The 20129-nt window shown below is 37.5% G+C and overlaps 1 protein-coding gene across 18 annotated transcripts in view; it reads right to left on the bottom strand.

Annotated features, from left to right (window-relative positions):
* Window positions 1-20129, bottom strand: part of BAZ2B (bromodomain adjacent to zinc finger domain 2B) — a 127573-nt gene that overhangs the window by 37014 nt on the left and 70430 nt on the right. For 11 of the 18 annotated variants that reach the window (XM_062004476.1, XM_062004473.1, XM_062004485.1 and 8 more), the window contains 9 exons: window positions 16171-16332; window positions 14377-14570; window positions 12793-12999; window positions 11727-12125; window positions 8695-9304; window positions 7132-7428; window positions 4726-4786; window positions 4127-4235; window positions 3747-3848 (listed from right to left, as the gene is read on the bottom strand). In XM_062004476.1, the coding sequence (XP_061860460.1) occupies window positions 3747-3848; window positions 4127-4235; window positions 4726-4786; window positions 7132-7428; window positions 8695-9304; window positions 11727-12125; window positions 12793-12999; window positions 14377-14570; window positions 16171-16332 (2141 nt within the window). Of the gene's footprint in view, window positions 1-3746; window positions 3849-4126; window positions 4236-4725; window positions 4787-7131; window positions 7429-8694; window positions 9305-11726; window positions 12126-12792; window positions 13000-14376; window positions 14571-16170; window positions 16333-20129 lie in introns of those variants that run through there. The other 7 variants (XM_062004484.1, XM_062004489.1, XM_062004487.1 and 4 more) reach the window with 4 other exon arrangements.

Genomic DNA, 20129 nt, shown 5'->3' with positions numbered 1-20129 from the left:
TTAAACAAAAGTTAATTCATTTTCTATCTTTACGAGTAGTACTTAGGCATACACTTCCATTTCACTGTCCAGTTTATCACAGGTTCAGTCTGAGCAATGTAAGCTAGACTTAACACTGTACTTATCACCTCTGCCAACCTCCAACCTTGGAAATTTTATCCCATAAACTGCAAGTGCCAGAGGGGAAAAAAGAAGTTTGCAGGTTTCCACAAGTTTAAAAGAGGACAGGACAAAAATAGCCCAGAACAGATCCATTAAGGGTTAAGCAGGAGATGACTAACTATCCATAGTTTATGCTCAGATATCTTTTAAATAAATCTGATGCAAAATACATTTCTATTAAAAGAACATACAACCTGATATTCTGTGGATTTTCAATACTCTAAAGAAGAATGAGGGCGTTCTGTAAAATCTACCCTTAACTACACAAACATTAGAGAAGAAAAGGGAGTAACTTTGTCAGATGTTGTGTTTTATTGATGAAATTAATCAAAATAAGAACTTAATTCAATTTTCTCACCTCCAGGTATCTCCCATCTATTGCAATACTGTACTGTAATCAGGACACATGCCACAGAGGCAGCAGGTAACTATGCGTGGAAGCAGAATCAAGCTCAGAGACTGTTAACCAAAGTAATTAGCAAAACCATAGGCACTTTGCAAGAAGCAGACACCCTCGTTACTTGCCATTTAGATTCGTGAGAAAAAATTAACTACAAAGGTTTCTAAGTTCAATTGCAGAATTCAGATAGGACAAATTTTAAATTCCAGTTTCTAGAAAAGAAAACAAATAATTAACTACTACATTACAAACCCAATGACAACTGATTTTAGAGCTAACTGCTCTGTATGGCATTTCTATTGCATCTGTAATAAAAACTTTAGACTTCTAAATACTCACGGAACAGTTCTTTTAAGTGAACTTCAGTAAGCTTTTAAATTGCCTTAAAGAGGAAGAATTCATGCCTTACAAAAACACGCTGTATTTGTCATGAGGCAGGATCATAATTAGACACTCTCAGAAAGACTAATGTACATAGGAGTGACTTCACATTAAAGAGATGGAGAAAAGAACTTCAAGCACTTTGCTTATTTCCTGATCCCCTATCACAGCTATCTTCCTAGGCAAGCATTCAGACTTGCTGGGAAAAAAAAGCAACCAATCAACCCTCCCATGATTTTCAGTGTTTCACGCAAAATTTTACTGGGGAAAAAGTTACTGCCATGTTTACCAGGACACAACAATTACTCCCAGAAAGCTACATCCAGGTGAAGAACTCAGTATTCTGACCATAATGATAGATCATCTTCAACTAAAACAGATCTGATTGGAGCTGCATGAAGAGTCAGGTTTTCTCCAGCTACATAATGCCCCTGTGAAGGGAAGTGCTCAGACAGCTGGTGCTGTTCAGCTTGCAGAAGAGAAGGCTCAGAGGGAATCTCACCAATGTGTATAAATACCAAGAGGGAGGGTGCAAAGATGACAGAGCCAGGCTCTTTTTCAGAAGTGCCCAGTGACAGGACCAGAGGCCATGGGCACAAATCGAGACACAGGCAGATCTCCCTGAACATCAGGAAACTCTTTGTCACCATGAGGGTGACCAAGCACTGACACAGGTTGCCAAAAAGTTGTGGAGTCTCTCACCTTAGACTTTACACAGCTGTCTGGGCATGGTCTTGGGTTAACTGGCTCTAGGTGAGCTTGCTTGAGTAGGGGGGTTTGGACAAGGTGACCTCCAAACGTCCTTTCCCACCTCAGCCACTCTGTGATGGATATTCTTACTGTTATACATTAAACAAAGCCAGCAAGATGCAATCTTAGGGCTCCATCTCAGTATCACTGCACAACATCCATATTACTCCAACTCAAGGATCCATGCCCTCTCCTTCCTAATTTTTCTAAACCACAGCAGTTTAAAATCTACAGGTCCTGTCACTGAATGTCCAGATTTGCCAGACTTCAAATATTCCTCCAATCCTACTATTTCCCCATTTCTGACAGATAGGCCTCTCTGTTAAAGTAGTTAATCACTGTGTTGAATAACCCATAATATCTGGTTGCCTGTGTATCAAGAGAGAGAAACACAGACACTAGCATAAACAGGTAATCTGTGTCTTTTTAGCTTGCTATAAGTTATTCTTCAATATAACCGTTTTTAGAAATTTTTCTTTGCATCTTGTGCCATCTTTGAGCTTTGTGAAACTTACCCAATCACTTTGGATACATCCTGCTTGTCTCAAAAGATGACAGAAAATATATAATGAAGAAAGGGAAGAGTAACCGTGAAAGGCTGTACAGAATAATCGAAACTACAGCAAAAGCAGAATAAACCTCCTGGAACCTCCAGACATCCATGAAGATACGATTATCACACATTGTTTTGAAGCTGAACATCGGAAACATCTGCCCTCTGTCCTTTTGGAATTTTCTTTAACAAGAAAATTTTCTTTGTCTAACCGAGTCTCAGTAGAACCTACTACAAACCATACAGAAACCGCAGTGAAACGCAGAGCAACTTTACGTTGATACAGTCAGCCTTGCCTACAGAAAAACCTGCCCTTCCTGATGCCTTCTTTCTGAAGTATTACAGAATCAAAGAAGAGCAAAATTTGCACATCATCTAATGTATTAAAGGAAGAAGAAAGAGATAATTAGAGAAGGGGGCAAAACTATTGAAGTAATATGAGCAATAAACACAAAAAGGTAACGTGAGCAGATACCCTGGCACTGCGTTATGTTCACAGGATAAGGTATTTCCATCAAGCCACATGGGTACATAATGAAATTCACAAATATATGAAACTTGTACTTCTTGTTTTATGAAGGCTAAAGATTAAGAAGGTTTAGCAATGCTTTACCCTGTAAGCCAGGAATCAGGAAGCACCACCTAGAAGCAACTGCTTACAATGAACTCAACCTTTATTGCTTTCAAATTTACACTGTATAAACTATGTTATGTGTTTCTGCAGGGTATCACAAAGACAAAAAGAGTTACAAAGAGCCTGAATCCAAGACTGCTGACAGTATGTCTGTGCATATTCCTGCACTAACATATTCAGGATACTTACCGTTCAAAGAAGCAAATGTATTCATTAGCAAAAGTCCGAAAACTTTTGTGCACATTCTGAAGAAATGGCAACATGACCAAAGTACAGTAACACAGTACGGCACAGAGTACTAATTCTCTTAAAACTCTAACTTTACTTAATCTTGTGTGGTTTAGCTACACAAAGTCTAAGAGTTCTACCACTGTAAAAACATCACACTTCAAGAAGCTCAGATGAAATCCTTAATACAGGAAACACTTCTATTTAAACACATATTTTATACATAAGCACATGAATACATGGAAAGAGTGTGATTTAATGCATACACAGAAATTACTATAGATAGTAGGTTTACACACTAAACACAAGTTTCAGTCAGAAATACCTGAATACTGACAAAACATAAAATACGTAGCTCAGAGCTCTTTCATGCTAGACAAATCCAGGCTCAGAGTTGATTGTAAGGTGTGCAGAACTCCTGTAGTCTCCTCATAAAACCACTGAGAGGAGCAGTTTTCAACACTGCCCAAGATCAAGCTCTCAGCATCCCAATATAACTACTATTAAGAAATATGCACAGTTTTTAGAAATAATTAGCTAAATACAGGAAATGCTTCAGATTGTAGCAAAAATTACTTCACCTAAATTTAAATTAATGTTCCTTGGATCAAAGACTTTACTTTTTAAAAAGTGGATACCTGCGGTCCATCTCTGGCTTCATAGAAGTCACCCACTCCTATTTTTGCACTGAAGCTGAAATTGTCCCTTGAGATATCCATTATTCCATTTCTGCTGAGATACTGAAAAAATCACATATTTTTCCACTTCAGCTTGTAAACAATTACAACCCAGCTTTGATGTACAGCTAACTTTGTGAGTGCAATGTTTTGCATATTCTATCAAAGGGATATGCATTTACAGGAGATCAAATCACCGAGAGACTGAGACACATTACACCTCACATCACGGCATATTTCGAAACAAGGATCTTTTTTGGAAGGAAAAAAAAAATGGCATTTTTTAATTGCAAGCATGCTTAGTAGCATTAGAATAAAAAAGGTAAAAAACAGGAATGTACCTTCACTACTTCGGGATACTGTCTCAGTTTCTTTCCACAAGGTGCAAAATACGCTACTTCTCCTTGAAGACGACCGCCCACGTTTCTTATTCGGGTTTCTCTTTGCCAGCTAGAGTAGTACGAAATAGTTGCACACAATAATATACTCTTTAAATAACAAGTAGTTAATTACAAATCAAAATTTCTACTTATCTAAAATGTGATGAGAGTATCAAAAATAGGCAAAGCCACAAATTGTTACTATGTAGATTCTCCAAACTCCAAAAACATATCAAACCACTTCCTTAATACTAGATTTTAAATAGCTTAGAACTCTAATTCAGGGATTTATTTGGAGTCTATCCTAACTCTGATCTAACCCTCAGGATCTTTTTCCAGAGAAAGATTATGGTTGCAGACGACCAAATTTAATGCAAAAACATTGACACGTGAAATATGCTGACACTTTTCAAAGAGATCCACAGTCACAGGTAGCTGGAATCTGAACTGTTAAAGCCCTTTCCTTGTTATTTGACAACTGTTACGTTGTCATTTCTTCGTCAATTGACTTTTGAAGGTATTATGTCCTTCTAAGGAATAACAAGTATATCATAACATACCCGTACTCCAGAGGAACTCGCAGCTCTCGTTCATCTATTACTCTTCGTCGTTTTGAAATACCTAAAACAGAATTTCCGATTAACACCCGAGACAATTTATGACATGAAAACAAGTTCCTAGAATGTACTTTTTATCCTTATGGCCCCAAACAAAAACATAACTTTTACGTTCAAGCCACTGCATACATGAAGTACCGAGAAAATGAATGGAGCTATTTTCCTTTTGAAATACATTTTCCTCTAAGTTTTCTTTAATCTCTTCTCCTAAAATTGTAAACAGAAGAAAATCTAATTATGGCATACTGAACCACTTGTCTTGTTTGACCCTCTCAGACACTGCTAAAATAACGCCTTGCATACCTGTTTTTCCATACTACACTACATTTCAATTTCTTCAGTACACAAGATGAAAATCAGAAAGCTCTTTGCTTTAAAAATCCATCCATTATAACAGGCTCAGCTTTCAAAGAGCATTGTGTACAGGTTTCAGTCAACTGTCAAAAGTTTTCAGTTTGTTCCAGCTTTTCAAAACTCAAACAGAAGTTGCATTTGGTATAGTCAGAAGATCAAATCCATAATATGACAGAAACAATTGCCAAACACGGAATGCTAAAGGCTGATCCTTTTCTCAAGACTCCTTGAGAGAACTGTAGCTCCTGACCTAGGTACACAGGCAAACTGTTGGAAGATGTATTTCTCAAATGGTAGTTTGGACCTTCTGTAAAGAAAATGACTTATCTCTTCCCTGTGGAAATAGACATAAGAGAGTATCACGACTAGACTGAACCCTTGAAACTTGCTCCAACCTCTTAGAGCCAGCAGGAGTGTCAAAGGTGCAATGGCACAGATTTCCAAGGGAGACACCTGCACGATTTCAAAGACTGCTAAGAGTTCTCCACAGAAACCACCTGGGAATTGCCCATGCTCAGTTGCCAAACTTTCTGGACACATGTCTACAGTCTTAAGCTAACATGACTATTTATTACACTGCTTAAAAGGGAGGGAGGGAAACTGCTTGTCCAAATAGAAGTGAATTGAAAAAAATGAACTGTCCAGAGAAAAACAGATACAGAAAAGAGACAGAAAACCTCTTCAGCTACTGACCAGCTTTAGGGAAATGGACACAAATACATTCAAATCATATTACGGTAATTCTTATTAGGAATAAGTTCTACACCTGAAACAGGGACACAAAGTGAATTTATTCTAACTCCCATCTCCATAAATAGAAAACAATTCCACTAGCATCCTTCTCAAAGCATCAAAAATCAACAGAGAATCCTGAGGACAAGAATAATTAACTTGGCATTTTAAGCATTTGGTTTCATCTAATGCATGGGAAATCTTTTACAAACTGTGGGATTAATAGGCCTGTTACTGGGAAAAATATGAAGTAGATCACATCACACTGCTTTCAAAGTTAATGCCCTTGAAATGGAATTAAATTCCTGTTCCACTGAATCCAAATATAAAAAACAATTTATGAGTGGATTTCCCCATTTAAATTTTACTTACTTGTATGTTAATTACATACCAAGTTCCTAATCTACTAAAAGTAGTAAATATGCAATTTCATTTAATTGTTACTATGCAAATTGAGAAGTGTGACTTTCGAAAACGTATTCTTTTTAGTAGCAGTAGTAATTACTAAATCTTTCAAATTATTCACACAATGAAGGATTATGACCAGTGTGTAACATCAGATAAATGTACTTTACATGAACGTTTTAAAAACAACCCCTTGCACCTAATCCATAAATTTTACTGTGGATTTTGAAAGAATAACAAAGTTGTATTTTAACTAAATGTAGTTAGTTTAAACTAAACTAGTTAGAACTTCCATTGCTATGGAAGGGGAAGAAACAGAAGATTCAGAATGCAAACTATAATGCATAGAAATAAAAAATAAAGTAATGACTTTAGAATAAAATGGTAAATAACAAAGACTAAATAATAAAGACTTTTAACACGATAAATATCAACTCTGGCTATTTCACCCTACCTTCTCTGAAATAACTGTATGAGCTAAAATGTTCTGGACTAAGGGTAATGTTCAGGTCTTGAGAAGCTGTAATTCTGCTGACTGATTTTAATGTCTGTTGCAAACACTCATGAAAAAAAAAATCAAAGAATAGCTCAGGTTGGAGGAGACTTTAAAAGAGGTCTCTGGTGCAAACTTTCATGGGCACGGGAACCTAGAAGATACTATCTAGCACCCCATCCCATCGCATCTTGAAAGTCTCCAGTGATGGGGACTCTGCCACATCCCTGGGGAACTTGTTCAGTGAATGATCACTCTTACTGTAAAAAACTTTTGTCTCACATTCACTTGATCACAGTGTCTAAACTACTTTTATAACTTTCACAGCATGTATCACTGTACTATAATAAAAGACATTCAGATACCACAGTGTGTACTTGGTGTAAGAGTGGATGGTGCTGTCCCGAGGAAAACCGCAGGCTGAGCCTCAGGACATAAGGCAGCTGGTGCAGAGCTTGGGGTCTTTGCTACTTGGAGATTAAGTGGCGTGGAGTGAGCTGCAAAACCAACAGAAGAGCTCTTCACAGAGGATGACGTTTTATTCAGTTTCAGTGGAGTTTTTTCTCCCTCAGTGTCTGTATCTGATTCATCTTGATCTTTATCATCTTCATCGTCTTCATCCTCAGACCCTTCTGTATCTGACTCAGAATTACTGTCAGACTCTGTTTAAAAGAAGTGTGGCAAAGGCACATTATGATTTGAAAAGTAATGGCAAATGTATCTAACACCTGCAAAGTCTTTTGCCTTATTTAATAAGAAGCTTTTATGACTTCACTTTTTTATAACACCTTTTAAATATAAATAGAAGGTTGTAATTAACTACGTAAAGTTTAAAATTACTAAAAATATGACAGCATGAAATAAATCTGCATGATAATGCACTGCTGTTTCAGATGGAATTCTTTGTTTTTCCATGAGGAGACAAGAGACAGAAGCTGCAGCAATTCTAGGAATTGTTCATCCTAGAATGAGCTACAGCAAAGGCATTCCCTGTGAGCCAGGCAGTGGTTGGCTGCCACAGGAAGGGCACCTGGACAGCTCATGAAATCCAGCATGAAGACGAAGCAAGAGATGGAACTGGGTGCAGGCTCAACAGTGTCAGGATTAGAAGCATGGCAATGTGGGCAAAGGAAGAGTTTGAGGTAAAGAGTAGACAGGACAAGAAATTGAAGGTAGGCTATTGCTATGAGGAAAAAGTGTTAATATAAGGCATGTGGAGGAGAGGCAGAAACAGAATAATGAAGGTGGAGCTGGATCCAAGGAATATATGGGAGAAAAGAGTGACTGGGAATACAACCAATGACTTAACACATGCCCTGCCTTTCTGAATTGCTTAATAGCCCTTAAAATCATATTCAAAATGCTATCTATGAACACTGCAGCCTTTACAGCTGTCCTAGTACCTCCCTTTAATCTTGCTCATCAACTATTGTGCTCCTGAAGCCTAGAAACATACTTTTCTTGCCATTCATGACAATTTAAAGGGTTTTGTTCATCCCTGTCTAGTTAAGGAACCCTACTTTGCAGATAGACTCTGTCTGCCAGGATAATTAACCATCCACCAGCCTATTCTCCATCTCTCTTCTGGGCACCTTGCCACGTAAATAGGACATAAGCAGGAGGCTGGGTGATTGATCTGGAAGACAGTCTCTGACAGTCTTTCCAGAACACTATGGATCCATCTTATCAGGACAGCTGAAACTATATTTGTCATGTAACCAAGTATCAAAACATCCAAACCATGATTTGGATATGACACAAGGTGGGACTGGGACACACATGCTACTTCCCAGGATATCTGTGGGACACTGTGTGTGCCCTGCTGCCCCAAAATGTCCCACCCCTATCTTACAGTATGGTAGGAAACGCATGCTTTCAACACTCAAAAATTAAAGTTTCTGCTTTTCCTATTAAAAAGGTTAAACCACCTGATTGGCTATCATCAGAATCATCATCTTCATCATCCTCATCTTCGTCTTCATCGTCGTCGTCATCATCATTTGAGTCGTCAGAGTCCTTACTGCTGGGGGCATCTGAGTCTACCCCTCTGAACTGCTCCACCACCAGTTTTGCAGAATGAAGGCGGTGTTGTGTTTTTACTGCATTTACTGCATTATTGCTGACTTTTTTATCCTTTCCTGAACCAGGTAACACAGGAGAGGTAGAGGGCATAACAGGTGTCCGGTTACCAGTTGGTTTTTTCCCGCACGCACTCAAGTTTACTGGCAAAGAAAAGGGGGTACTACTAGAAATGGCTACACTTTCATTGATCTTGGTCTGGGGTTTCAGTTTCGTAGTAAGTGCAAGAGGAGCCTCCTGGATGACGCTCTGAATAACTCCATTGGGTTGGTGATTACCTAAAAGTGCATTTGTCAGGAATGGATTAGAATGGTTGTTTTCCAAGGATGTGAGTTTTTGATGAGCTGGTGAACTAGATGTTGGTTTGGGGCTTGACAAAGCTGCAATAACCCTCTTCAGGTTCTTAGATGATTCCTGTTTCTTTAGCTGTGCTGCCGGGAATGTCTGTTTATATTGTTCCTAAAGAAATAAGACAGAGGAATAAAATGGAGGGTTTATTATTTATTATTAGTTTTTGTATTCTGGCAGCTGAACTCCATGAAATCTTAGACATCTGCTAAGCTATTTTTAGTAGGTCACAACTATGTTCTAGGTACAACAGAAGAGATGAGAGTAATTGCAAGTTATATAAGCCTCACGATTTTCACTAAATTCAAGTAGGAAAAGGCAAATTGAACTGAAGATGAAGCTGATCTAAATCACATAGTGAAGCTCTTTACTTGCTACATCGCTCCAGATTGTTTTTATTAAAGACATTTAGCATCTTGAAAAAAATTTTAAAGACAGAGTTCTCTTTTGTACTGGGAAGGGAAAAACATTGCTTTTTACTCATTTCAGCATATAAGCTCTCACCACTGAATGTAAAACTAGCTTTAAAAATTAGTTCGTTTTAAAGCACAAGATACAGAATCACAGAATGGTAGGGGTTGGAAGGGACCTTTAGAGATCATCTAGTCCAACCCCCCTGCAGAAGCAGGGTCACCTAGATCAGGTCACACAGGAACATGTCCAGAAGACCTCCAAGGAAGGAGCCTCCACATATAAACACACTAATGGCCGCAATAGTAGAAGAAAAACAAAAGGAGGCTTTTGGTATAGAAAAGTCTTATCAAAAAACCGGACAAAAAGTTAGTACTCAGAAGTACTGTGATATGCCAATTTTTTAGAAGTACCTGAAAGTTCTTCAGGTAAAACCTAATCAGTAGTGTCTCAGAAATGCATCTAAAGCTTACATTACATTGTCTTTAGTCTCAAGACTCTTCCAAGGAAAAAGAAAATGCATTATCTTTGACGGAAGAAAACAACAGAATGGATAAAGATGGGACATTTAAATTCATTTTTTAAATATATATAATTCATTCTGGAAGTTACTAATATTTAAAACTTGAATACAAAATTACGAAAACCTACAAAATAAATATGCACATAGTGCGTGGTTTCAGCAACTATTTCAAAGAAACCAACCCCTTAAATGCTTGATGTATCGTCAGCTAAAGACTCATAACCTAAATTTGACAGCAGAAGCCCCTTGCAATGAAAAACACAAATGTTTTCATTTAATCATCCCAGGTAAACAACTAGCTTATCTGAATTTTACAAAGTAACTACAAGTTGAAAGGAAAAGTAGTGCTTCTCTTCTGGTCTAGGAACACAAACTCTGTGATTAAAAACATTTTTCTGTCGTCACTGAGGACAGAGTTAGCTGTGAAACAAGATTTCAGTTTACGCTTCACTAATACTACATTGTTTTACACTATGTTTATTTCTAATAAATTTGCCTTGGTAAATGTATTTTTAAATATATTTATTTTATACACACACATATATATAAAGCCTCAACACTGCTAAAATGCTAAGTTTTTTTCTCCTCTAAATCTCAGTCAAATCTAACTGAATAGAAACTCCGAAAATTCATCACTAGTCTCCATAATCACTTTTAACAAAACGTGCAGAGCATCTGCAAAGAATTTTTTAAAGCTACAGAACTGTTAAGACAGGCACAAATATTGTAGAGACCTGGCCAGTAAAAAGAAAGATCGAATTTACTTTAATGGCCACACAGAGTTTTAACAGCGATCTGTGCATGAACATCCTTCTGACTTTAAAGAGCAAAAAAAACCCCAGATAAAAGAGAGTAGCTTTCAGCTACTTTGTTTATGATTGAATAGGTAATTTCAATTACTGTGACTTTAAATTATCCAACTTTGAAACAAAGTGATGCCATGCTTACATACGAGATATGAAAAGTATTAAACAAGCTTTCTGACTAAAACTAGAAGTACAGGAAAAATATCAAGGGCACACCATTTATCCATTTATTCTTTTTATTCTGACACTGATTTTAGCTGCTTATTTTGCTTAAGAGGCACATGTCAAAATCCTTTGCTTTGTTTGTACCTATTAATCTCACCAGCACACTGATTGCTTTCAGCAGAGCTGTCAAGTTTCGCTATGTCACGAGCACAAAACTCCAATCTGGCATGACACGACAGGAAGTTGTGTATATGATTACATCAGGTATACAGTATGGTGTTCAAGTAGATTACTCCGACAAAAAGTTACCAAATAGTTCAGGGCACTTGTAGAGTGAATCATCTCTAAAATTAAAGCATACTATTTGCTGATCTTTAAAAAAACCTAAATCAAATAACCAAAACCCACCCAAGCAACACCGTTGAGTACATATACTACCCACACAACTTAATTTACAGCATTCAGAAACCCGTATCAACTCCAGAAATCAGTAAAAAACCATGACATGAAAATAAGAACACATATAATTTTAAAACGTTTACAAGAGCTTGATGGCACAAGTTGCACTTTGTTAAGCAGGTTAAGGCAAGTTACAAGTAATCAAAAAAACAGTGATTTTTTTACTTACCCGTTTTGATCTTACATCACTGGTCAAAGAGACAGATTCTTCAGAGGTATTTTTATTCCCTGCTTTGAGTAGATCAGGGGAAGGAACTATGAGTTTTAAAAAGGTTTCCTTTTTGGCTTGATGTACCAAAGACAAAGGCTTCACATTGGGAACCAATCCCGTAGACTGTATTACACTTGTGTGTTTGTTCACAGATTCCTCCTTTGCCTGAGAGCTTTGGAAAATAAACGGAAGCTGCTGTGACAAAACCTGAGGCTGCTTCTGCTGGGACTGGAATGATGAGTGAGTCTGGGAATCAGACACAAGAGGTATCTGCTGGTGTGTTCTTTTTTCTTGGGACTTTTCCTGTGGTTTTTGTCCATCAGTTTTCATATCTGTTACACCACTGTGCATTAGCACCTGCAAAATATGTATTTTTGACTGTTCATATTACAGCAGTAAAAGAACCTGTTTAAAAAAGTACCATCATCAGTCTCCATGAAACAATTATAGTATTCTTGGTAGATGATAAACAACAGTAATTTTTAAATAAATCTTGTCATATATTCATTGTTTAGAGTTGTCCTTTTCCCTCCAGATAGTTTCAGCACGTGAAGACAATGCTTATTAGAGAAAGAGTACTGAACCATGGTTGTTTCTAACAGTATATTTGATTGTAAACCTAACAAGATACCCAAGACTTCCGATCTTGACTTTCTATTGGCTACCAGAAAAAGTAATCACTCTACTAGGATAAAAGCAACTGCCAAAGCAATACCCATAGAAAGATATCTTTCCAATGCATTATCAGCACATAGCACTTGATAACAAAAGTTAACAGTCTGCCAACTGCTTCAAGCTTCTAGACCATAAAGAACGACAAAGCATGCAGATGAACACACACAGAGGAAGGAAAAAAACCAAACCAAAAAACCCTGAAGCAAAACAAACAGAAAAAAAATCAGTTTTCTTAGCATTCATTAATGTATAGTTAAATAATTACTCATTGGTACAGAAATGAATAGCTAAATTTTTCACAAACAGGTTTCAGTGACAAGACTGTGAGCAGCGAAGTGACCTGCCATACCTTGTTCTTGTTTTTGTGATGCGCTTCGTCTTCAGAATCAGATTCATCATCTTCACTCTCTTCAGCACTCTGGTCCTCCTCCTCTTCTTCATCCTCCTCTAGATCATCAGAGTCACTACTACTTATGCCTTCACTTGAGGTATCTGAAGAGGAGCCTGAATCACTGTCACTGTTACTAGAGCTTTCCACTGCTTTTTTTCTTGGCTTCTACCGGGAAGATCAATGCTCTATATTAATGGTTCAGCTTTAATCTGTTACATCAAATTATTATTATGCATAATCTTTAAAACCAAAAAAAAAAACCAGTAAGACTTTGAAGTAAAGTGATCTGTAATCCTTGAACACAACTGACTGTCTTTGTAGAAGACTAAAGAGAAAGAAGTGATTCACAAGATGGTGATAAAAATGAAACATTGGTCACAAGGTTCCGCTTAACTATTTTTGGTAGAACAGATGGCATCACTATGTAATCTAACACAGAGAGAACAATACATATTAGATTCATCAACAAGTTTCAGTGACCCATTCTTTTAACTACACCACTTGTAATTTCACAGTACATGCAAGTAAGGTTTTAAGAAAGAATATGCTCAAATTGCTCCTGGGATTTGCTCCTGAAAAATGGACAGAACATTTGCTGAAATACTCTGACAACTTCACTGTATTTAAATTCTTGGAAAGAACAAACTTGCAGACCTGAACAGCAAAGTAAAAGAAGCCATACACAGAATGTACAAAAAAAGAAGAAAGGTGTAAGTGAGCAAAGAAACTGCTGACACTACAAGACCAGATTTTTAAGTGCAATAAATGAGGAAAGTCATCTTTTTAAGAAGCTAACAAATAAATGCATGTATTTTACAAATACACCTGAGAGGTACATGTAGAATAGGGTGTTACGGTGGTGGCTATGGAAGAAAGACATTCAAGTATGTATGATTACACTAAAATGTATTTAATCATTAAAGAGAGTTTGAAGAATGATGTTGGAAGGTCGAGAAATGTGAAATAAGATTACAGATATCAGGCAGCAGCAGCAGCAAAGTGTTATGTAGCATTCAAACAGAACACATGGAGTCACTGAGGGAGCTGTAATGCTAAGATTAGTCAAAAGGAGGACAGGTGGGCAGCAGAAGCAGGCCACTTGAGGGCAAAAAAGCTGCTGCAATTCTAGATACCAATACAGACAGAAGCAAAAGAAAAACAGTGCTTTAAAAAAGGCATGCTCTCTTAAGAAACTTTTCCCAAAAGTTTACTTCTCAAACCTCAATTTTAATGATAGATATATTATTAAAAAAGAAGCTAAAAAGAAACAGCAATTTTAAGTGAAACATACTTGCCTTCGAAGAAGAAAGTGAATTAAATTGGCAGGATAACATAATTTTATACATGACTGTACTGGTTTTGGCTGGAAGAGAATTAATTTTTTCATAGTAGGTATTATAGTACTTGCTTTGGATAGTGACCAAAAGAGTGGTGACAGCACAGGGGTGTGTTAGTCGCTGCCCAGCAGTGCTTGCACAGCACCAAGGCCTTTTCTGCTTCTCCCCTACCCCTGCCAGTGAGAAGAGTTTTATGTATATTTACCTTATCTTTGATTTTGTCAGGTCTTGTGTCTAAAAGCTGAACTTTGCTTTGCTCCTGGTTGTATTTGCGGCCTCCTGCTCCTGAGGTTATAGCTTTCACTTGTCCTGCAGATGTTGCAATGCTAGTGGACATTACAGATGTGCTGATACCAGATACTGCAGTGGTACTGTTCCCATTCAGTGATCCATTTATACCTTAATATAACAGATTTACAAAGCAACACTGAAAAAAAACCTAAATAGCAGATAATTTCTTTGAGATGTTCCAGTTACACTAACCTAGCTTCAATAAACATGCAACAAAGTATTGGACTACTCATAGGTTACTTCCAACATGTATTGAAAATTTACCATTTGAGAGCCACCTTGATTTGGTTCACAGAGTTATTTTAATTAAAGATAAATGCAGAGCAGACACCATTTAAAGGACAAACACATTTAGTGCCATAAGGAGGGAGGGAGGCAGGGAAGGAGGGATGAAAGGAAGGAAGGAAAAGAAAGAGAGGGAGAGGAGAGGGAAAGGGAGAAATCTGATATTGTCCACTTTTAAGCCCAAAGTCTTCTTGAGATTAGTCAGGGGAAGAAAAATAAGATTCTGAAGAAAGAAGACATAAAAATACACATTTCAGCAAGTATCTCACAGAATAGTTTGTTTGAAGTATCAATCATCTCCAAATAAAAATATACAAAGCCCAAGACATTTTGAGTTTTGCAACATGTAAAACGAGATGGAGGGAAGTTGCAGAAATATTTGAAATCACATCCACATTCAAGCCTACTTACCTGTCAAAGATGATTGCGGTTTTCTAAGAAAACACCTCATCACACTGATTTGCTACTCTGTAATCCCAGGACTATTATCAGACTGATTCTCAAACACACATCAGGTCCTAAAAACTACCCCAAACATTAAAAACACCTTTGTACATCACAGAATCACAAAACAGAATACCCTGAGTTGGAAGGGATCCACAAGGATCATTAAGTCTAACTCCTGACACTTAAAAGTTAAACCATAGATCTAAGAACATTATCCAAATGCTTCCTGAACACAAAAGAGACAGCTACGGGGTGATGATGACTTCTGCTCACTACCCTCTCAGTGAACATTTTCCTGATATCCAATGTAAACTTCCCCAGATGCAGCTTTAAGCTATGCCTTCGCATCCTGTCTTGGAACATCAGAGAGGAGAGACCAGCATCCCTCTCTCTACTCCCCTCATGAAGAAGCCATAGAAAACAAGGAGTTTAACCCCCAGTCTCTTCTCTAAGCTGTACAAATCTAGTATCAAACAAATGTATTTTACACCTTCAAATGGTGTGCAACACCACTACATAAAATATTGGTTTGAAATCCAAGTAAATGTTCTAACAAAACTGGGCTATTTTCACTGAGATCCTGCAGATGCAGTCATGCCTCCCTTTATGCCCCTCCTCAACTACCTGGTACCTGCTGCTTCTATGCAGAGGAATGATACTCACTGTAGAAGTACAAGGCCTCCTAAATCACACCACAAACTTTAGAAGTGCTACCTTTTAAAGAAGTATTTTCCCTAGTATTCAGTTCCAGATAAATTATCTACAGGAAAAGACACGGCACAGGAGAGGGGAAATATCAGAAAGACTAATCTGTTACTGAAAGCCCTCACTTGCATTTCCTATGCTTAGCTCACAGAATCAATTTTTAAAGAACTGTTTAGGAATGGGAAGAACAATGAGAGGTAACACTCAAATTCCACATCTTTGTGTGTGTGCAGAAGTTTGATCCCATTTTCTCTAGAGCTTTAGTCATTACCTTTCTCTGTACTGCTCCGACTATTTTTTCCTGTAGCTCTTGAGTGGAATGAAGTCGAATCATGATTCTGTGTCGAAGATGCAAACAGTGGTGGAATTCCCAAGAGTGGTGGGAAAAAAGCTGCCCCAGGACGAGAGTGTGCATCTGCTGTTCGCCACCATTCTGGACCACAAAGGAATAAAAAACAAACTTCAGTTTTTTAATAATACATGTAAATATTTTTATAAGCATGTTGTTGTACATAATTTAGAGCAGATTTGCTAAATTTAGGAGAAAGAAGAAAGCACAGCACACTTCGAAACTTCTTAAATGACATGAATTTCTTGCAGTAATTCCGGTCTTAAATCACTGAAACCGTTGCACTAAAAACTTCAGTGGAGTTTTATTTAAACTCTTTCTGAAAAAAAATAGTACAAAGCTACGTGACAGCGATCATTCCAAAATGAAACTTCTAGTCTTATAAACTGGAGTAACAGTCACAGGTGACTCTTGACCATTCACTGTTACCTCAGCGGCTTTCGTACATCAGAATGATGAAAAAGCTTAATAGCTTTAAGTGCTCTCCGCAATCACAGTCTTCAAATTCTTCAAGGCCTCCACTACAGAAATGCATGTGAAGTGGTGCCCCATGAAATGACCACCTCAATACAGGAATCTCTAGCTACTCTGTAGTAACTCCATACTGACTCTAACAGGCTTCTAACCTGGACTTGGATATTGGATGAGAAAAAAAAACAGTCTCTTCATTTCTTTCTGTAACATGTCTATCAAAAAGGTTATTTCCCACCAGAAATACGAGCTACTTCATGCTGTGTGTTACATAAATTCAAGTGGTTGAGGAAAGAATAAACATTTATTTTTAAACAAGCTAATACTCTTTTAGATTTTGTTGTTGTTTTAAACTTTCACATTAAATGGATATTTATTTATGTTTTCCAGAAAAATTAACTTTAAATGAGTTGGCACAACCCCTACCACTTTCCATTTTTAAAGCTCTTTACTATAACAGTAACTATTTAGAATATTTATGCAACTCATATAATCTTTTTCTGCAGGTTCTTGAAACTCTACAAGATCAGACTATGCATTTCTTTTTTAAATAAGGCGCTGCTAAACCATAAACAGTCATGTAAGAGGCAAATATCCACTACACTGTTCTTTTCATGGGTTTCTGTGCTTTAACAGGACCCCAGAAACTGTGTGTAGATTTGCATAGAGGAACTCCTTAGAAGTGTCAGGATCTCCTAATAGCTGTGGCAGTAGCTACAACAACATTTTGCAACATATTTCCTAATCAGTAACTGAAAAAACCCCCACAAATTGTAATTTCCCTTCCTCTGAAGGGAAAGAAATTTTTGAAAGAAGTTCCTATATTAAAAATTATCTATGCGAGAGAAAAGTGTGTGTGTTTCAAAAAAAAAATGCAGTAATATTTTTCCAGGAAAGAAAAATCTCTTCCAAAATTCTCTTAGAACTAACTCTCCCATTCACCACCAATCCACAATGGAAATTGTATCACATTAGACGAAGCAGAAGAATCAGAAACAGGCGAAGTGCTATCTTGAAAATGGTTCAAAATGTAGGTTTAGACTACATAAAACCTAAATCTAACGAGAAATAGCTCACAAAATAATTTGACATGGAAGAGACATGGCCTCCCCAGGGCCCAGCACAAGCGCATAATCCCTGCCCTGCTCCTGCTCCCACCCCATTGCTGATCCCAGCCAGGAAGCCCTTGGCCGCCTTGCCCACCTGGGCACGCTGCTAGCTCCTGTTCAGCCGCTGGCACCAACCCTCCAGAGAGTTGAGGGGAGTCACTGTCTGCCCCTCTTCAAGAAATACATTAAAAAAAAATTCAAATGGTGTCATTTCTGTGCTAGGGCAAAGGGGATTTCGGTGGGACACTACTTATAGCAAGATATGTTTAAAAGATATGTAAATGAGGTGCTGAGGGACATGTTTTTGTGGTGGGCTTATGTGTTAGCTTAGTGTTTGGACTCAATCACCTAAAAGGTCTTGTTCAACCATAACAATTCTATGATTCTATGACTAAAGTTAATACGATCCAAGATTTGACTTTCACAGGGTGGCTATAACATGTTTGTTAAACAAATAATTTCAGTAAATTTTACACCGTTCTTCAGATCTTCTACCAGAAGCACTGAAATCTTTACTTCCAGCAATGAAGATGCCAACAGGACCAGAAACAGTGCTCATTTAAAACTTTCCAGAGCAGGTACTGATCTAATTGAATATCCTCTGTTAACCCTTTCTTATTGCACATTCTCATGAAGAAACAAGTCATAGAACCATTAAGGTTGGAAAAGACTCTTAAGATCATTGAGTTCAATCACTAATCTAACACTGCCAAGCCCATCAATAACTAAACCATATTCCTCAGCAACTCACCTATGTGTGTTTTAAATATCACCAGGGATGGTGAGTCCACCACCTGCCTGGGCAGCCCCATCTAGTGCTGAACAATCCTCTTGGTAAAAAAGTTCTTCTTCATCTTGAATGTAAACCTCCCCTGGCACAACTTGAGCCCACTTCCTCGTGTCCTTTCAATCATTACTAGAGAGACAAGATCAACTCACACTTCACTAAAACTCCCCTTATGTGTTACAGAAAACCTGTTCCGCTCTAAGCACTGTTTTCAGTCATACCACTGTGATTAAACTTACTTATTGGTTACTTTCCGAAATGTGTACATCCCATCATTACCCTAACAATAAGACGGTGAGGTGATGAAAAGTTGCTTAATTTTTTCCTATTAGCCATTATCACACTGTCAGGCTTTCACCTTAAAAACTAATATATTGAAAATTTCATGGCTTCATCCCTCTGCAAAATTGGAATGAACTAACCAAAGATGCAAGACATTCTTCACCTCTCCTTGACAAAACCATCAGAATAAGCAACATACATTGAGCAATTCTATCTGTAGAAATGAACAAAAGGTGATTCAAACTAGCTAAACAACCACTGGAAATCCCAGAGGTAAGCCTCATCAAGCCATAGTTAAGCTCTACTGTGAGAGTTTCGTATTTCTTGTTGAAGGAACGTTCACTGTTTAAAAAAATAGTAATTTGTAAGTCGCCAGGGTATTAGCTGCACAAAGCTGAAATACGATAGCACGTTTGCATTTATGAATATACTATTCATGTATTTCATAACTTGTTTAATTTTATGTACACTGCAGTATTATTTCAATTCCTTTCTTTCACTTTCACAGTAAACTTGCTCTAAGGAAAATGAAAGTTCTATATAAAACAAATGCTTCAGAAGTAGTCTCTTCCCTTTTTTTCTGACATCATCTTTTCTTTGACAGAAAAGCCCCATTCAAGCACTCCACAGCTGTTACCTTTGTATCTGCTTCAACTATGGTGAGGCCGTATCAGCTATCACTCAGAAATAACTAAGAAAAGGAAGGTTTGGCAACAGAAGTCTGGTATCATCACAGCATAATGAGACCACTTTTCGCTGACTCTTTGCATGGATTACTTAAAAGGCATAATTTCCTGTACAAAGTACCCCATGATATCATTATGCTGGCACATACAACCATACTTCACGTCAGGTCGTTCTTACTCTATGAGTAATCTTACTTTATGTCTAGCAAGTGACTAAGAGTAGTTCTAAATGAGAAAAATAAGCCAAATGAGGTAAGAGTGATAACACACTATTTCCAAGACTGTATGCTCAACTCCATTTCTAACTTTGAAAAACATAAAGGAAGGAAGGACAGGCTACGAGTAGCAATCGTGTTAAAGCAGAAAGCAGACCTTCTGAGACAGAAGCAATGTCTGGCAATCTAAAAGCAGGAAAGTGGAATTAGAGAATCTTGAAAACTTGACACACCTATTAGATTCTCACAAGCTGTAAGAACCTCTGAATTTTCTCTCTTTAAAAGAAAAAAATAATTGTTTCCACTTCTTACATCTGTGAGAACTCAGCCA

Source organism: Colius striatus, chromosome 11 (assembly GCF_028858725.1).
Source record: "Colius striatus isolate bColStr4 chromosome 11, bColStr4.1.hap1, whole genome shotgun sequence".
NCBI classification, from domain to species: Eukaryota; Metazoa; Chordata; class Aves; order Coliiformes; family Coliidae; genus Colius; species Colius striatus.
Note: the sequence above shows the minus strand (reverse complement) of the source record. Positions and strands in the feature narration are given on the sequence as shown.